A 17,227-nucleotide genomic window follows, 5' to 3' on the forward strand; every position below is an offset into this window, starting at 1 on the left:
CACTAATTTGATTTCCCACAAAGTGAAACAGGATTTGAGTTTAGAATGAAACTTCTCTCTGATCTTTGCTTGGAAGTACAGTGTAGACTATGCACAGATCGATAGCAGAGAATACACGTAACACCAAAATCAGAGACCAGAATAGAAAAGGCACCCTCCTCTACCTAGAACTAAACCACACTGCATTAAGAGGGACTCTGAGAAGGGACAGGCATTGAAAAGTCTAGTCAAAAGAGGTAGACATATAAGGTTCCAGGGAAGGACCAGTAGCCAAAAATCGCATCCAGTTAGAAACACACTGCTGAGCCCATCCCATGCTGGGTCCCGAGCAGCAAAGCCCATTTTGACAGAAGAGGGCAAGGAGACAGCTTGGCGTGTTCAGAGAGTGGGAATGACAACTGGCTCAATTCACAATTTTTGTTTTAAAACAAGACGAGGGGGAGGGGGCCGTAGTGCAGACCCTCTAGGATGTACCCAAACCGGAAGTAGCCACTCAGCTGATCTCTTTGGAGCTTCTGTACTATCAAACACCTCTATTTGTCTCCTCAAGAGGCAAGTCCTCTAAGAAGTCATCTGCAGCCCACAGCATCTGTCTCAGTGCAGAGAGGATCAGAACGTCCTTGACAGGCTCCAGCTCCCACTCTGAGGAATAATTACTAACCACAAAGATGTCAGAAAGAGGAAATCCAAATTCTCTGTGAAGTTCCTCTAGCTGCAACACAGAAATCAAAGCCCAGAAATCTTGAAACAGTGAAAAATACAATTTTTATGCCAGTATAAATTATGAAAGCAATAACAAAAAGTAGGAGCTTGACCATAGTTTTCGTGCTGGAGCCAGAGATCTGGCCCCATAAAGTGTTTTCTTCAAGATCGTCACAAGTCAAGTTCTAATATCACTGCTCATTTTCATTTAGAACACACATGATAGATTCAATATGAATTAGAAAGGAACAGTAACTAATAGTTCTATATAGACTTCTTTGAAATTGAAGTATTTCAATTCCCTTATACTAGACTCTATAATTTCCTTCAGTTTCCTTTTAAAGTTTATTCTCGGAGTTCCCGTTGTAGGCTCAGTGATTAACAAACCCGACTGGGAACCATGAAGTTGCGGGTCTGATCCCTGGCCTCACTCAGTGGGTTGCCCTGAGCTGTGGTGTAGGTTGCAGATGTGGCTCAGATCCCATGTTTCTGTGGCTCTGGCGTAGGCCAGTGGCTACAGCTCTGATTAGACCCCTCGCCTGGGAACCTCCATATGCCTTGGGTGTGGCCCTAGAAAAGATAAAAAGACCAAAATAAAGTTTAGTCTCAAGAGAAGCTCATTTTACTGGACTAGTTTAGTGCAGATGATTAATCCATGCTTAGACTAGTTTATACATAGAATCACATTGCCTGGATTCAAAATAAGGGTCTGTCACTTCTCAGCACTGTCAGCAAACTGGCAAGTACTTTACTCTATGAGGTTTTGTTCCCTTATCTATCAAATGTGGTAATGACAGTACCCTTCTCATAGGGTTGTTGTAAGTACACCATATGATATATGATATCACTTATATCTGGAATCTAATATGCGGCACAAATGAATCTATCTACAGATAAGAAACAAACTCATGGACTTGGAGAACAGACTTGTGGCTGGAATAGAATGGACTGGGAGTCTGGGGTTAGTAGATGCAAACTAGTGCTTTTGGAGTGGATAAGCAATGGGATCCTGCTGTATAGCACAGGAACTATATCTAATCAATTGTGATAGAATATGATGGAGGATAATGTGAGAAAAAAGAATATATACATATATATGTATAATTGGGTCACTTTGCTGTACAGCAGAAATTGACAGAACATTGTAAATCAATTGTAATAAAAAAATTAAAATCTTAAGAGTTCAAGTAGGAGCTTTGATAAATAGAGAAAATAGGCAAAGTTGATACATATCCCTTTCTTGTTTTAATGGTGAAATTGTTTGTTTTTGTTTTATTAAGATACACATTTCTTAGTAAGAGTGCATAGAAATGTCAAAGCAAAATATTCAGTTTTTAGCAAAAAAAGGAAAATCTATCACACACTTATGCTCAACAAATACGAGCTCTCATTATATCTTCCCAACTGGTGTTCCCACCTCCAGGTTCCTTTCGACTCCAATATAGTCGCAAAATTAATTTTTGTGAAGCTTAACTCTGGTCCTATCACTACTCTTTCAAAAAATTGCAGTGATTCTCCATAATGCCTCCAATTAATAAAAGTCACATCATGCAAAGATAACTTTCTCACTTTCTCATCCCCTCCAGGGATCCCACTTTTCACTAATCTAAATGATTCCAGAGTTCCCATTGTGGCTCAGTGGAAACAAACCCAACCAGTATCCATGAGGATGCAGTTTTGATCCCTGGCCTTGCTCAGTGGCTTAAGGATCCTGTGTGGCTGTGGCTGTGGCTGTGGTGTAGGCCAGCAGCTGAAGCTCTGATTCGACCCCTAGCCTAGGAAATTCGATATGCCACAGGGAGTAAGGCTCCAAAAAAGACAAAAATAAATATAAATCAATCAGTCAATCAATCAAATGATTCCATGCCTCCCATTGATGTTGCCTTTTCCTTCATTAACTTATGCTGTCCCCAGGGCCTCAGTTTCTTCCCCTTTTGATCCCTGCACTTCTTGAACTTCTCTTCCTCCTCAAAAGCCACTTCCCAGGGTCACTCCAGTGATGAACTCTTCCCCCCATCCCCTTTAACACTGTCATTCCCTATGTGAATCATTTCATGATCTTTATCATAATCATGTCATATTTTTTTTCAACTTTTTCTTATCCAACCCCCCATCCCCTCACCTCTACCTATAAAATTATAAGCTTTTTCGTGTAGAGAAATTGTTTTAATTATCTGTGGATCTGATTAGCGACTATCACACCGGCTTGATCATTAAAGGTAATCTATAAATATTTGCTGAACTGAATCCAACTGAATTAAAATGCAATGAATGGAATTATCCATGTTAATGTCAAGATAAATATATATTTAATTTTTAAAACTTGGGAACGGAGTCTGAATTATCCCAAACAATTGTTTTAATTCTTCGTAAACTCAGTAGGTATTTATTTTTTATTTTTGTACACAGTGATATATAATAATAGTGACATACCCCAGAAAATATGTTTGAAAATAGCATCATCCATTACCTTGAGTTTCACAGGCACACATTTGTATATGTCTATTAGGTCACCTTTTGTAATCAGATCCAAGGTGTCCACGTGAGTGAGCAATACCACCTGTACCATGCCTATTACAAAAAGATCCATATTGGGTTTTTTTTTTTATTACACACAGCATTACTTATTTTTCATTTAGTCAGCTATCCATTATGCAATGAGCTATCTATGGAGCAATTTCAGAGACTTGGGGAGGTTCGGTACCCCCCACAAAAATGTCTTCCTTAACTACTCATTCATACCTGGAATCCCTCTGACCTAGGAAGTTCCCTTCATTGCTTCCCACAGTAAAAGAAAAGGCTCCAAGTGGAACCACCTCTTGCAAACAGTAACTAAAATTTATGCTACAATTTTGCTGATTGATTTCATATCCTGTCTAAACAGTTGTGTTTTATGGGGACGAGAGAAAAGACCAAATGGACTCTAACAAACAAGATGGGGGAAAAGAGGCCTCAAGAAGGAAATGGAATTTGTCAAAGCATCACAAATACATTGCCCCTGGATCAAAATGTTGGCAAGCACCTCCCACACACTACCCTTGCAAGATTTTAAATTTCAGTGAACAAGTAAATCAATTACTCCCTGCTTCTACCGTAATCAAAGCGTAACAAGCTGGCTCATTTTCACACAGAGTGGATAACAAAGCCAAGAAAGGCAGGCTTAAGGCACCCTAACTCCCTAATCCTATTTACCTTCTCCAAAGCCTTTATGCTACCTCTCCCTACCCCACATCTTACTTTCCTGCCTCTTTTGCTTACTGAAACCTTCTTTTCCACGTTCTAATCCTTTAAAACCCTAGAGGAAATTTAGGACTCTTGATAAATAAATGCATGTTAGGATGTCCTGGTAGGAAGTTGTGAGGACTGCACTGAACTCTTAATCTATATTAATGTGTTTAATCTTTGACGTCTATGCTATTATTATACTAATTTTATAGATTAGGAAATAGAGATACAGAGAGTTTGAACCACCTGCACAAAGTCACAGAGCTGGTGAGTACTTGATTTGAAGAAATCACACTGACGAGCCAGGGAAAATGCATATGGGACATTTCTTAAGTTCTTTATCTTGTCTCCAAACCATCCTACCATGTAGTCTAATTAATTACCCTCCAAACCATCCTACCATGTAGTCTAATTAATTACCCTCAAAAGTATAGTAAAATGGAATGAGACTCACCACACTTAATCAACTCCTTTCGAATTCTTTTGATCTTTTCCACCATCTCATCAGAGAGGCAGTGAACAGAGTAGGCACTGAACACAAAGGCCACACAATGGATTCTGTCCTTCAGCAATGGGTAGCATATATAGTCACCATGACCTGGTTTGACTGGATTCATGGAATTAAACTGTAAAGTATACATAAAGCAAGATATTAATTCAATGCATATTTATGAACACATTCTCTGTACCAGACACTGTGCAAGTGACTGAAAGAGTGAGCAAAACACCTTGATCTCTGATAGGAAGGGGTCTCTGATAGGAAGGGGCTGAGAATCTGGTAGGGAAGACAGTCATCATGCAAGTAGCTAGCTGTCCTTTCATGTAGTCACGTAAAGCTCCTGTAAGGTCTGAAAGCTGATATCAGTCTGATAAAGGGAATAAGGATATGGCAGAAAGTGTTCTAGATAGAAGAAGCAATGTGGGCAAAAGTGGATTTGAAAGCGTACAGTAAGAAATCTGGTATCATCAGGCAGATGCAAAGGGGAAAAGTTGTTCAAAATGGGATCCATTTACTCTTGAACTAGCAGTCCCTCTGCTGGGAATATGCCCTATAGATATACTGGCAGAAATACAAAGTGGTGTACGCACAAGGCTATTAACCTCAGGACTATTTGTGTGGCAAAAGTCTGATTCATCAATAACATATTGTATTTTATCATTTCTCTAAGAAAGGGGAACCACAAATCTATAAGTATTTTCTTACAGGTTACAAAGGGAAGTAAACCATAAATTTTTAAACAGTTACTTATAGGAAAAGGAGGGATGTATTTGAAGGGGCAGAGAAAAGATGGATTCTTTGAATACAACTTATTTTGTAGATTTGAATTCATATGAGTGATAAACATAAATACAAAACAAAATTAAATTTTAAATTTTAAAAGCTATCCCTAACTTAAATGAATCAAATAAACTTTTTATTGGGATCATAACTACACAGAGAGAAACTATTTGATTTTAAAACAAAGTAATTTGGGAGTTCCCATTGTGGTGCAGTGGAAACAAATCTGTCTAGGAACCATGAGGTTGTGGGTTCGATCCCTGGCCTTGCTCAGTGGGTTAAGAATCCAGCGTTGCCGTGAGCTGTGGTGTAGGTCACAGACACGGCTTGGATCCTGCGTTGCTGTGGCTCTGGCGTAGGCTAGCAGCTACAGCTCTGATTTGACCCGTAGCCTGGGAACCTCCATATGCCACGGGTGCAGCCCTAAAAAGACAAAAAAGACAAGAAAATAAAATAAAAATAAATAAAACAAAGTAATTTGTATATTCCTACTACATGATACTTCCTAAATATAAAAATCTGCTGGAGTTCCCATCATGGCTCAGCAGAAACAAATCTGACTAGTACCCATGAGGTTGCAGGTTTGATCTCTGGCATTGCTCAGTGGGTTAAGGATCTGGCATGTCCTGAGTTGTAATGTACGTTACAGACACAGCTCGTATCAAGCTTTGCTGTGGCTCTGGTGTAGGCTGGCAACTGTAGCTCTGATTCCACCGCTAGCCTGGGAACTTCCATATGCCATAGGGGCAGCCCTAAAAAATTTTTTTTAAAAAGACAAAAAAAAAAAAATCAAAATCAAAACCTGCTTAAGAGTCTAAATTGTTTCCAGCTTTGATTGTGATTATATTATGTTGATATTAAATATGGTTGTGATTAGACTATTTATAGTAGTGATAGAGTTTTTGCTCTGAAATAGCAATGAACATTAGGTGAAATAAAGCAAGAGTCATGACATGATATTCTGAAATCTCAGGTGTCCTTGAGAATAGGGATTTTTTCCATTTGGGAGAAAGCAGATACAGATGTAAGACAGAAGAGATTATGTAAAAATTCCCTAGCCTGTATTTGAATGAAAAGTTTCTGAATGAAATTTATCAAATACATACATATATCTATATCTATATATCTTAGCCCTATCTACAGAAAAGGGCAAGAACCAATGACCAACCAAGAAGCAATCAATAGTTCTAATGATTCAAAGATTTCTTAGAGAAAAAACTGATTCAAAGTCTAGAGCTGGAAATATATAAGACGTGGCTTGGATATCTAGCATATAATAAATAAAGAATATAGAAGATTTTTAGGTTTCTGTCAGAAGGACTCAGCATCCAAATTGCATCCAAATTGTAAAGATTCGCACTTGTCAAAGACGGTACATTTGGCATCAGTATGGACAAAAGCTAAAATGGATATAAACATATCAAATATGTTCACCTCACGAGTTTATATTTATAATAAAATAATACTTTTCATTATTGGCAGATTCAAAGAAATTAACTTATTATTTCAAAAGCATGTAACAAAGAGACAAAAATGAAGTACACATCCTGCCTTTCCTATATAAACTGTATCACTAAGTAATCAAGTTGTAGATGAGGGGAAGTTTCTCTTTCAGATGTGCAATGAAGACGGAATGATAGAAATAGAAAATCCCTACTTTCACACTCTAATAAATAGATCTAGGTGTTGAACAATGATGAAACCTATATTAGAAAAATAAGAAAACCCTAAGTTGTGTGCTTCTCCATGAAAGAACACAGCACCATCAATGAAGTAGAAGATGAATCTGAACATGATGCCAAGTTCAGCTACCAATTTTTAGGATACATGGAAAATAGGACTATGGAAAACTACATCAAAGGATGCAAACAGCAAAGTTTAGACTATGGAGAAGGCTACAGATCAATCAGATTTTAAAAAAATTAAGAAAAAATATCAGAAGATGAAGAGATAGAAAATAAGAATTAAAAGAAGCTAAACAGATTCATTAGAATGATTTTTTATCAAACTGTTTAAAAAGATGCATGATACTTAAAGAGAAGTAGAAATGGGTGATATTTGATAAATGAAGAGGAGCCATTATTTTAGATGTGATAAGCATATTATGGTTATGTTTTTTTCCTTTTTTGGGGGGATGGAGCACACCTGCGGCATATAGAAGATCTCAGGCTAGGGGTCGAATCGGCGCTCCAGCTGCCAGACTACACCACAGCCACAGCAACATGGGACCTAAGCCACATCTGCCACCTACACCTACAGCTCACAGCAATACCAGACCCTTAACCCACTGCAGGAGGCCAGGAATTAAACCCACATCCTCATGGATACTAGTTGGGTTCTTTATCACTAAGCCACAACAGGTCATTACCACTAAGCCACAACAGGAGCTTCCTATGGCTATGTTTAATAAAATTCCTATATGACCTTATGTGTGTGTTTATGTATATATATATTTATTTAAATGTACATTCATTTATGGATGACATGTTATGACTTATTAGATTTTCTTCCAAATAATACAGCAGAGGAGGAAGTGGGTAGACATAGATGAAACAAGATTGGCTATAAATTGAAAACTGTTGCAGCTATGTAAATGCAAATTCATCAAATTGTTCTGTCTACCTTAGCATAGGTTTAACATTCTCTATAATAATTTTTAAATAATATTTTATTTTTTTCTTGTTATACTAAAGTAAAATTGATTTACAATGTGCCAATTTCTGCAAAGTGACTCAGTCATATATAATGCATATATGTGTGTATATACATATATGTATATATATATGGGTGTGTGTATATACATACATTCTTTTTAAAAAGTATTATTTTCCATTATGGTCTATCTCAGGAGATTGGATATAACTCCCTCTGCATATTCTTTTTCAGATTCCTTTCCATCATAAGTCATTACAAAGACATGGAGTTGAGTTCCCTGTGCTATACAGTAGGACCTGATAAATACATTATAGTACAGATTGTAGAATACAAAAAAAAAAATAATACCCATATTTAGAAGGAATAAGATGCAAAAGACTTGAATGAAAGATGTTGGCACATTTGACTATATTCGTTTGGAACAAGGTAAATTAATAATTAACTTAAGATCTAAATGTTTATAGAAAGAATTGGAAAGCTTTTTTTTTAATAGTTATTTCCCCAATACAATTTTTTTTCCTACTGTACAGCATGGTGACCCAGTTACACATACATGCACACATATTATTTTCACACATTATCATGTTCCATGATAAGTGACTAGACATAGTTCCCAGTGCTACACAGCAGGATCTCATTGCTAATCCATCCCAAAGGCAATAGTTTGCACCAATTAACCCCAAGCTCCCCAAACACCCTACTCCCTCCCCCTCTCCCTTGGCAGCCACAAGTCTATTCTCCAAGTCCGTGACTTTCTTTTCTGTGGAAAGGTTCATTTGTGCCATATATTAGATTCCAGATATAAGTGATATCATATGGTATTCATCATTCTCTTTCTGACGTACTTCACTCAGTAAGAGAGTCTCTAGTTCCATCCATGTTGCTGCAAATGGCATTATTTCATTATTTTTTATGGCTAAGTAGTATTCCATTGTGTATATATACCACATCTTCATAATCCAATCATCTGTCGATGGACATTTGGGTTGTTTCCATGTCTTGGCTACTGTGAATCGAGCTGCAATGAACACGCAGGTGCATGTGTCTTTTTTAAGGAAAGTTTTGTCTGGATATATGCCCAAGAGTGGGATTGCTAGGTCATATGGTAGTTGTATGCATAGATTTCTAAAGTATCTCTGTTGGTGGGAATGTCAACTGGTACGACCACTATGGAGATCAGTATGGTGATACCTTGGTTGTTTTTTTTTTTTTAAGGCAGACTAAAGTAGCTCTTCTCTTTAATCTCTTCCTGCCTCTTGCTTGGAACACTGACAATGCTTGGCACGAGCATCTTGAGAACATAAAGATGAAAACCACATGTCTTAGTCAGCTTGGGCTGCTATAATGAGCCCACATTGGGGGACTTAAACAACAAACACCTATTTCTCGTAGTTTTGGAAGCTAGGAAGTCCAAGATCAAGGTGCTTGTATATTTGGTGTGTGATGAGAGCCCTATTCCCCATTTGTCAACAGCCAGCTTCCTGCTGTGTCCTCATATGGCTGTGAGAAAGGTCATCTCTCTTGTGTCTTTTCTTACAAGGGCACTAATTCCATTCATGAGAGCTTCACATCACGACCTGATCACCTCCCAAAGGTTCCACTTCCAAATATCATCACATTATGCATTAAGGCATCAACACATGAATTTGGTGAGGGGAGTGGGGAGGGGAACATTTAATCCACAGCACCTCATGCTGAGGATCTCAGAAAGGAAAGTCAGAAGGACCCTTGAAATTAATAACCTGCCACATTGGCACAAAGCTGCCTACCTCCAGACTTGCTGTTGCACAATCAAAGTTACCATGTGAGTAAACTGATGTAGAGGACTTCTGTTTCACATGCCCGAAAGCAATCAAATGCGACAACATTCAGAGTTGTTACACAGCTGTGACAGAAGAACCCTTTAGATGTTTTCATTCTTTGTAAAACAAAATATCAAAAAGCAAAAAAAAAAAAAAAAAAAAAAAAAAAAAAAACCAGGATATTCAACAAGTGCAGTTTAAGACAATAGATGCCCATGCACTAGAGTCAGATATTGTTCATCATGAGCAAAAATCAAAACTTTACATATCAATTACACATTCTCAATAATTAGCCAAATCATACCTGGTATCTGTCAGCAACATGGCCTTTTAAGACGGAGAGTATGTCATCCAGGCACAGTCTGCCTTCTTTCTCACTCAGCCCTGGTAAATCACACAGAATAAATGGCAGGGGGTCGCCATCCTTCCCATCCTTAACGACATATCTTCTGTACTGCAGAAGGAAAAAAAGCAACTTTGGGTTCATTTTGTAAATTGTAAATTGAAATGAAGTCTACTGAATGAAATTGATCAGCCAGAGACTTTTCAAATCAAATTAACTTGCACAAAGAAGCAAAGGCAGAGTGACCTAAAATGGACTCACTTTTTCAGATACGCCAGTTATATCAGAACCCACCAAAGCCTGGTTCGTGACATGGCCTCGGAAGACAGACTTCACTGCGTTGAAAAAGCTGGACTTCCCAGCTCCAATTGGACCCAGAAGCAGAATTTGTATTTGGTGAACCAGGCCTCCATATGGTTTGTAAGTTCTTATGGCAGACATTAAGCTCTCCTTGAGCCTGTTTAGACAAATTTGGAAGCTGATTAAGATGAGGTCATAAGATCTTACCATAAATCTTCCTAGAATTCAGTTTCTTTTCTTATATGTTATCATTTATTTTTGATTAGCAACGTCTGGGAAAAAAAAAAAACTATAACTATCCTATCTCAAATCCTGTTGTAAAAGAAGTAAAAGCAAAAAATAACACTTTTAACTAAGGCAAATCAGACATAAAACCTTTCTGACATAAGCATCAAGATCATATAAACCTCAGGAAAAAATAGCAACTATGATAAACACGAAGATAAATTATCAATAATATACTTCAAAAACCACAAGGTAACACATGACTTCTGAAGTTTACGGAAGTAGATGATTTCTAACACGTTCCTGAAGTTCATGAGAGGCGTTCCCCACTTGCCAACCACCCCTTTCCTGAAGTAGCTGAAACTGTAGCTGCAAGAATTCTAAGTCAAAATGTAGACATTCAGCTAAATAATTATTTCCCTTCAAGTATGTAAAAGAGTTAGAAATGCCATCCATCTACTTAATGTTCTTTTTGTTTTAACATGGCTACTGCTAAATATTTTATGACTATGGATATGGTTATAGTTAATTCTTGATGATCCACAAGCTATCTATTATAACTTGTACTACCAATTTTATTAACTGAACCTACAATAGAATGTCTAAGATAGTGAACAGAATAATTGAACATTAAAGACATTGACTTACTCAATAATCCCATCCATACTCCTTTTGTCCAATAAATCTAGAGAAATAATCAAACAATAATGACATTAGAAGCTGTTGAATGATTGGCACTGAATGAAAGTCAATGAATTCACTAGGAAAAAAAATACAAAAATAGCCTTTTTGTAGGAACAGGGCAGTATGGTGAAAAGCAAGTGGAGAAAATTGGGGGAGATCTCCTTATCTTCTCATTATTTAAAGAGCCCAGAGCTAGGTGGGCACTGCATGGCTATCAGCAGATCTTTTCTCACCAAATTGCTCAGCAGTCGTGTGTGGCTCACCCCAATATGAGAGATGAGAGCCGGGGTCCACTCTGAATCACAGAAGCGAGGCCTAGAGGCATGGACAGGCCAGAAAAAGACTGGAAAGAAAGAAAGGAAAGAGGGAAAGAAAGAATAGAAAATAGAAACGGAAAAGAATAAAGGGGAACAGATCTTAGAAACATAAGAATATAACAAAAATACAAAGACAAATACATAAATCGAAAAAGGATAAGTTAATATAGTAATTAATTTAAAACATGGAATAAATAAATGACTAGTCTAATCAAGGAAAGCCAAATTCACAAAATGGCACACCCCAGCTCACATACCAGAATGGCTACAGAGTGTGAAACTGGTAATAAAAAAATTGAGAAAAGATTTAGTCACAGAATATCTTATACACTCTTTGTGGTAGTGCTGATGGGTATTACAGTGCTGGAAGATTTTGTTGGTACCCACTGAAACTGAACATGCACATACCTGATGACCCAGAAATTTCATACTTACATTCTTCAAAAAAAAAAAAATGTATTGTGAACCAGAACACATGACAAGAATATTTATAGCAGAATTACTTGTCATGGGCCCAAACAGGTTAAGCCAAATATCCACCAAAAGTAATTTTTATTTTTTTAAAAAGTATGATAGAATCATTATAAGGCATTATTATACGAAAACAAAAAGGGAAAAAATTACTAATACATATAATGGTATGGATGAATCACTAGGGAGGTAAAAGTAAATATATCATGGATATATTTACTCACCTTACCAGGAAAAGAAAAAAAAGTAACCAGGCCTAATTTTACTATAAATATACTGAAAATCGTGTCTCCTAGTAAAGAGACTAATGACACTTGCTACAAGGATAGTACTTATCTCTTGAATGTCCTTGCCAGGATGTACCTGGTTAAGATTTACTTACACTAAATAAATCCAGATTCTATGGATTTAAGAGGCATGTCTTCCCATAAATGTCGTGGAAGCTGATTGTCGCAGTCTGCTCAGACTACCAAACACATTACCGTGGACAGGGTGGCTGAAACAACAGAATTTTATTTCTTGCAGTTCTAGAGGCCAAGTCTAAGATCAAGGTGTGGGCAAGGTGGGCTTCATTCTGAGCCCTTTTCTCTTGGCTTGTCAGTAGCTACCATCTTGCTATATACTCACAAGACCTCTTCATGTGGATTCTTGGCAAGATGGCAAAAGCTCCCCGGCGTCCCTTCTTATGTGGAAACTTATCCTATCCCTACAAAATTAAGGCTCCCTCTTATGACCTCACTTAACCTTAACTACTTCCTTAGAGACCCCATCTCCATGTATAGTTACTTTGGGAGATAGGGCTTCAACATAGGAATTGGAGGGGGCAAAATTCAGCCCATCGTACTGGTATATTCTGACCACTCTTCAATACATAAAGTGGCCCACAAACTTCATTTAAAAATGCTGGTTGCTGTTCTTAGCCAGAAAGCCTATATCTAATATGGGAAGGAAGAATCTGGGAGCTACACAGAATATCCTTGTACTCCTCCTGCCTTCTCTGAGATTTTTTTGATAGCCTTTACCCTTGAAATTATTAGTAAAACTTGATCCTGATTTGTAGCGATCTGATTTCTTTCTTTCTTTTTTTTCTTTTTATGGCTGAACATGCAGCATAGGAAATTCCCGGGCTAGGGTTTCAATTGGAGCTGCAGCTGAGCCTACGCCACCGACACAGCCACAGCAACTAGGGATCCAAACCACATCTGCAACCTACACCACAGCTTGTGGCAACTCTGGATCATTAACCCATTGAGCGAGGCCACGGATTGAACCCGCATCCTCACAGACACCTTATTGGGTTCTTTAATCTGCTGAGCCACAACAGGAACTCCTAGAGGTTTGATTTCATAATGGGATTGCTTCTATTAGGCCCATCTCTCACACATAACATTGAATGAAAGAAACTAGACACAAAAGAGCATATGTTTTGGTATGGTTCCATTTATGTAAAATTTAAAAATAATAAGTACTAATAATGTTAATATGAGCTAGGATAATGGTTACCTTTGGTTGGTAATAAATGAGAAGAGTCATAAAGGGGTCTTCTGAAATGATGGTAATAATCTATTTCTTCATACAAGTGGGGGTTACACGAGGGTGTCCAATTTATAAAAGTTTGTCAGTTGGAACACTGATCAATTGTGCATTTCTGTTTTTGTTATACTTCAATAAAAAAATTTACTTAACTCATCTAAGATGGCCAACATCATGACATAGCCAAGTAAATTTACCAGATTTCAATAAGAGAAAAAAGTTTTAAGGTGTTTGGGGTAGCTAGGAAGAAAGATCAAATCACTCAAAGAGAAACAATAAAAAATACTGCAAATAAATAAAAGTGACCTAAGGTTTTCCACAACAACATCAATGCTGTGGAAACACTACAATATTCCTTTAAATAAAGTGATCCATGAATTATGTACTTTGATCATCATTTTTGTATAAAAATCTCAATTAGTTTGGAACACGCAAATGCTCAGGAAATACTATTCCTAGGAGTCCTTCCATCTTTTTTTTTTTTTTTTTTTGTTCTTTTTTGATCACCCTGTGGCATACGGAGTTACCCAGCCAGGGATCAGATCCAAGCCACAGTTGTGACCTACCTCAGATCCTTTAACCCACTGTGCCAGGTGGGAGATTGAACCTGTATCCTAGAGTTCCCATTGTGGCACAGCAGTGACGAACCCAACTAGTTTTCATGAGGATACAGGTTCGATCCCTGGCCTTGCTCAGTGAGTTAAGGATCTGGCGTTGCCATGAGCTGTGATGTAGGCTGCAGATGCGGCCGGGAATCAGCATTGCTGTGGCTGTGGTTTGTAGGCCATAGCAGCTGTAGCTCTGAATCACCCCTAGCCTGGGAATCTCCATATGCCACAGGTGAGGCCCTAAAAAGCAAAAAAAACCTGCATCCTGGTGCTGCAGAGACACCTCACCTCCGCCACCAATCCTGTCTGTGCCAGACATCAAGGAGCCCTTCTTTTAAATGGATAGATATAAACAAGTATTTCATAGAAGAAATGTAAATAGCCAATACACATAGACTTGTTAGCCATCAGGGATAAACAAAAAATAAAATGAGAAACCACCTTTTGACCATCATGTTAGTAAATATTTTAAATACTCATTAAAAGCAAAGATTAAAAGGATTCAGGGAAGGAGGCACTACTATCACACTCCCAGGGATAGCACGGACAACTGAAGCTTTTGAAAAGTATCAAAATGCAAACCACATAATTCTTAAACAATTCCACGGCCAGGAGGTTATCATAAAAACATATATTTGTGCACAGTTACATGCCTAAAGATATTATAGGAGCATTGTTTATAACAGCAAACATAAGAAACAATTTAAATGTCCTTATAGAAAAAAAATAGGTAAATTAACTTTAGTTGTTTGCTAGAATGGATATTAACAGGAAACTGGCCCAAAGGATCAAACAAGTTCAAGCTCTAGTTTTTAGAGAGTCTCACAATCTTCAAGTTTGCATTCTGCTCTTCTCTCTCTCTTTCTCTCCCTCTCCCTCCCTTCAACTTTTCTGCCTCCTCCGCCACCCCTTCCACAACACAAACACACTCCAGAAAACTCCACATTTACTTTTGACTATCTCGTGTGGTGGAAAACAATTTGTGGCCCGATTTCAGTCTGGATCACCTGGAGATAAGGCAAATATAAAAGTCATTGTATCTTATAGGAACGAAGCGGTTAGAATCCTCCAAATGTGAAGAAGCGAACTCTACACAAGTTTATGCAGTTAAACCTACCTTCACATCGAAAAACTTCACATTCCTTAAAGGACATACAACACTGAGGTAGTCCAAGCTTTTCCATTGTAGTCACGCTAGTAACCACCGCTTTTTTCTCTAGATTTATAATGAATTCAGAATTGATATTATTTCCACTAAACAACAAACATGGATTAAGCGGTCCTATTTCGCACTTCGAAATTTCAGTCTCTTGAAAGGCAAAAAGGGTGATGGAAATGTCCAATTCTCCCAGGTAACCCCCTGGCATATAGGCACCAAGAATGTGATATTCATTATAAACCACTGTTAGAATAGATCCTTGATGAGAGCATCTGTCAAGCAACTTCTCTTTAGAGAATCCATGGACACTGGCCTTATAGAGAAGGCTAAACTGCTCTTTCCAAAATAAGTTTTCAGATGCTTTTCCTGCATCCAGGTCAAGCAAGTTGTCACTGCCATACTTCTCAACCTGGTGAAACATCAAATACATTTTTCATTAAATATTGCAAAACAGATAATATGTCTGTTAAAATATACTATCACAAAATTTACACTTATGTCTCTTATCTACTCTCCATTACATGTGAAAATGGTAACCGGGGTGAATAAACAGCAAGAAAAATCTAATCTACTTTTTTATCATGTGATTTTTTTTAATTTTTAAAAAAGTCTATTGTTGGCAAGTGGCTAGGAAAAAATAAAAAGCTTCAAGTCAGTTACCTGTTTGTAGAATCTATATAGGGGCTGAAGCTGAGGGTAGCTGCTCTGTTGGGACAGTTAGGCAGGCACGAAGGAGCAGAAAATTTCTCAGCAATCTTGAGGCTTCTGGAGACTCCGGGAAAAGGAAACTGAAACTCAGTGTGGCCCCGCCCAGGTGGCAGTGAGCGAGCTTCCCTCCAGTGAGCTGAGGGAACTGATCCAGTCAATTTTAGATGGTAAAATCATATCAGAATAACATTGGGAGAGTCAAGGAATTGAAGTCACAAGGGGGAAAAAAATCCTAATAGCGCACTGCTATTTTAAGTGACTTTTCAAAAAACATTTTTAAGGAAAATGCGATCAGTTTCTATATGTGCACATAAAAAAGTGCTGCCTATTCTAACTCCAGAGGCCCTCTCAAATTCACTCACTTACCTCGAGTCCCGCTTTCCATACATTCCAAATCCACATGTATCATTATGTAGATGGCTAAAATAACCTCCTAATTGGTCCCTCTGCTTTTCTACTTGCTCCCTCTCCAATTATTTGTCCTCAGTGCAGCCAGAATCAACTTCATTTGTTAAATGTATACTAAATCATATTATTTTACACTAAAATTCCTTCTCTGACTTCACTTTGCTGGGGTCACAAACTTGGGTCCTATAAGCCAAATACAACCTGCAGATTTGTTTTGTAGGGTTAACACAATTCCTCTTCTTCCTTTCTTTTCCCTTCCTTCTTTCCTTCGTTGGTGGGGCAGGGGGCATTTTAAGTTTGAATGCTTTTCATCATTTCAATTCCAACTGTCGCCACAAATCCCCTATTCCTGGTTCTGACAAATTTGAATTACCTGCCTGACCCAAAAAGGAATTAAAGTTTTTGACTCTATTAAAAAACAAAAGAAATATTGAATAAAAATGTTCTTTTTTTTTTTTTTTTGTCTTTTTGCCATTTCTTGGGCCGCTCCTGTGGCATATGGAGGTTCCCAGGCTAGGGGTCTAATCGGAGCTGCAGCTACCAGCCTACACCAGCGCCACAGCAGCGCAGGATCCAAGCCACGTCTGCGACCTCCACCACAGCTAATGGCAACAGCCGGATCCTTGACGCACTGAGCAAGGGCAGGGATGGAACCCGCAACCTCATGGTTCCTAGTCGGATTCGTTAACCACTACACCATAACGGGAACTCTGAATAAAAATATTCTAAACAGCCTTTAAGTATTATTTACTAAGCTAAAAATGTGCCAGAAGTTATTACATGCTTATTACTTGCTAGGCACTTTCCA

General features: G+C 38.0%; 1 protein-coding gene across 1 annotated transcript; it reads right to left on the reverse strand.

Moving 5' to 3' along the window:
- IFI44 (interferon induced protein 44) lies at positions 524-15,702 on the reverse strand. The gene is given in 8 exon segments (NM_001246205.1): positions 524-712; positions 3,173-3,273; positions 4,382-4,553; positions 9,968-10,117; positions 10,268-10,463; positions 11,180-11,216; positions 15,262-15,642; positions 15,645-15,702. Coding segments are annotated over 8 exon segments (1,284 nt in total).

The sequence above is a fragment of the Sus scrofa genome, chromosome 6 (genome assembly GCF_000003025.6).
Source record: "Sus scrofa isolate TJ Tabasco breed Duroc chromosome 6, Sscrofa11.1, whole genome shotgun sequence".
Lineage (NCBI taxonomy): Eukaryota > Metazoa > Chordata > Mammalia > Artiodactyla > Suidae > Sus > Sus scrofa.